General features: G+C 36.9%; 1 protein-coding gene across 1 annotated transcript in view; it reads left to right on the top strand.

Moving 5' to 3' along the window:
* The window catches only part of EMH_0064030 (double-strand break repair protein, putative), a gene marked incomplete at both ends in the record, with an annotated part of 1770 nt that extends 1489 nt beyond the window's left edge, over positions 1-281 (top strand). The window contains one exon of the mRNA XM_013498206.1: positions 276-281. Within this exon, the coding sequence (XP_013353660.1) occupies positions 276-281 (6 nt within the window). The remainder of the gene's footprint in view (positions 1-275) is intronic.
* Positions 282-799: the final 518 nt, after the last annotated feature.

Raw genomic sequence — 799 nt, 5'->3', positions numbered from 1 at the left:
TATATATATATATATATATATATATATATATATATATATATATACATATATATATATATATATATATTTAGTGTTTTATATAATTTAATATATTTATATATTTTCTTTTTTTTTATTTATTACAATTTATTTCTTTTTATTTGTTTTTCTTTTATATTTATCGTCTACCTATTTATTTTTTCTACAAATTCACTTTCTTGGTTTAGGGTTTAGGGTTTAGGGTTTAGGGTTTAGGGTTTAGGGTTTAGGGTTTAGGGTTTAGGGTTTGTGTGCAGCTCTAAGGGGGGTACTAGCATCGAGGATATCGCAAAGACAGAGCCAAACTCCATCAAGAAGATTCCCCTAGACCCAGAGAAAGGAGGGTTTAGGGTTTAGGGTTTAGGGTTTAGGGTTTAGGGTTTAGGGTTTAGGGTTTGGGGTTTAGGGGTTGGGGTTTATGTAGAACAGATGTTATAGTGAAGCCAGCAGCAGTAATTATCTCTAGCTGCATGCATGCATGCATGCATGCATGCATGTAGATAGATGAAAGTGTTTATGACTTTGGGGCTGTGCATGTATGCATGCATGCATGCATACAAAGCCCCAAACAGTGATGCCTGCATGCATGCATGTGTGCAAGGCCCCAAACATACATACATGCATGCATGCATGCATGCATGCAAAGCCCCAAACCTGCATGCATGCATGCATGCATTTTGCTTGCCTGCAGAGCAGTGGTTGATGATAGAAGCCGTCAATCCATCAGCAGCAAAAATAAAAGAAAGCTGCAGCCCGAATAATATTTCTTTCTCCTGGCTGC

This window comes from Eimeria mitis, genomic scaffold, assembly GCF_000499745.2.
Source record: "Eimeria mitis Houghton genomic scaffold, Emh_scaff3256, whole genome shotgun sequence".
Lineage (NCBI taxonomy): Eukaryota > Apicomplexa > Conoidasida > Eucoccidiorida > Eimeriidae > Eimeria > Eimeria mitis.
Note: the sequence above shows the minus strand (reverse complement) of the source record. Positions and strands in the feature narration are given on the sequence as shown.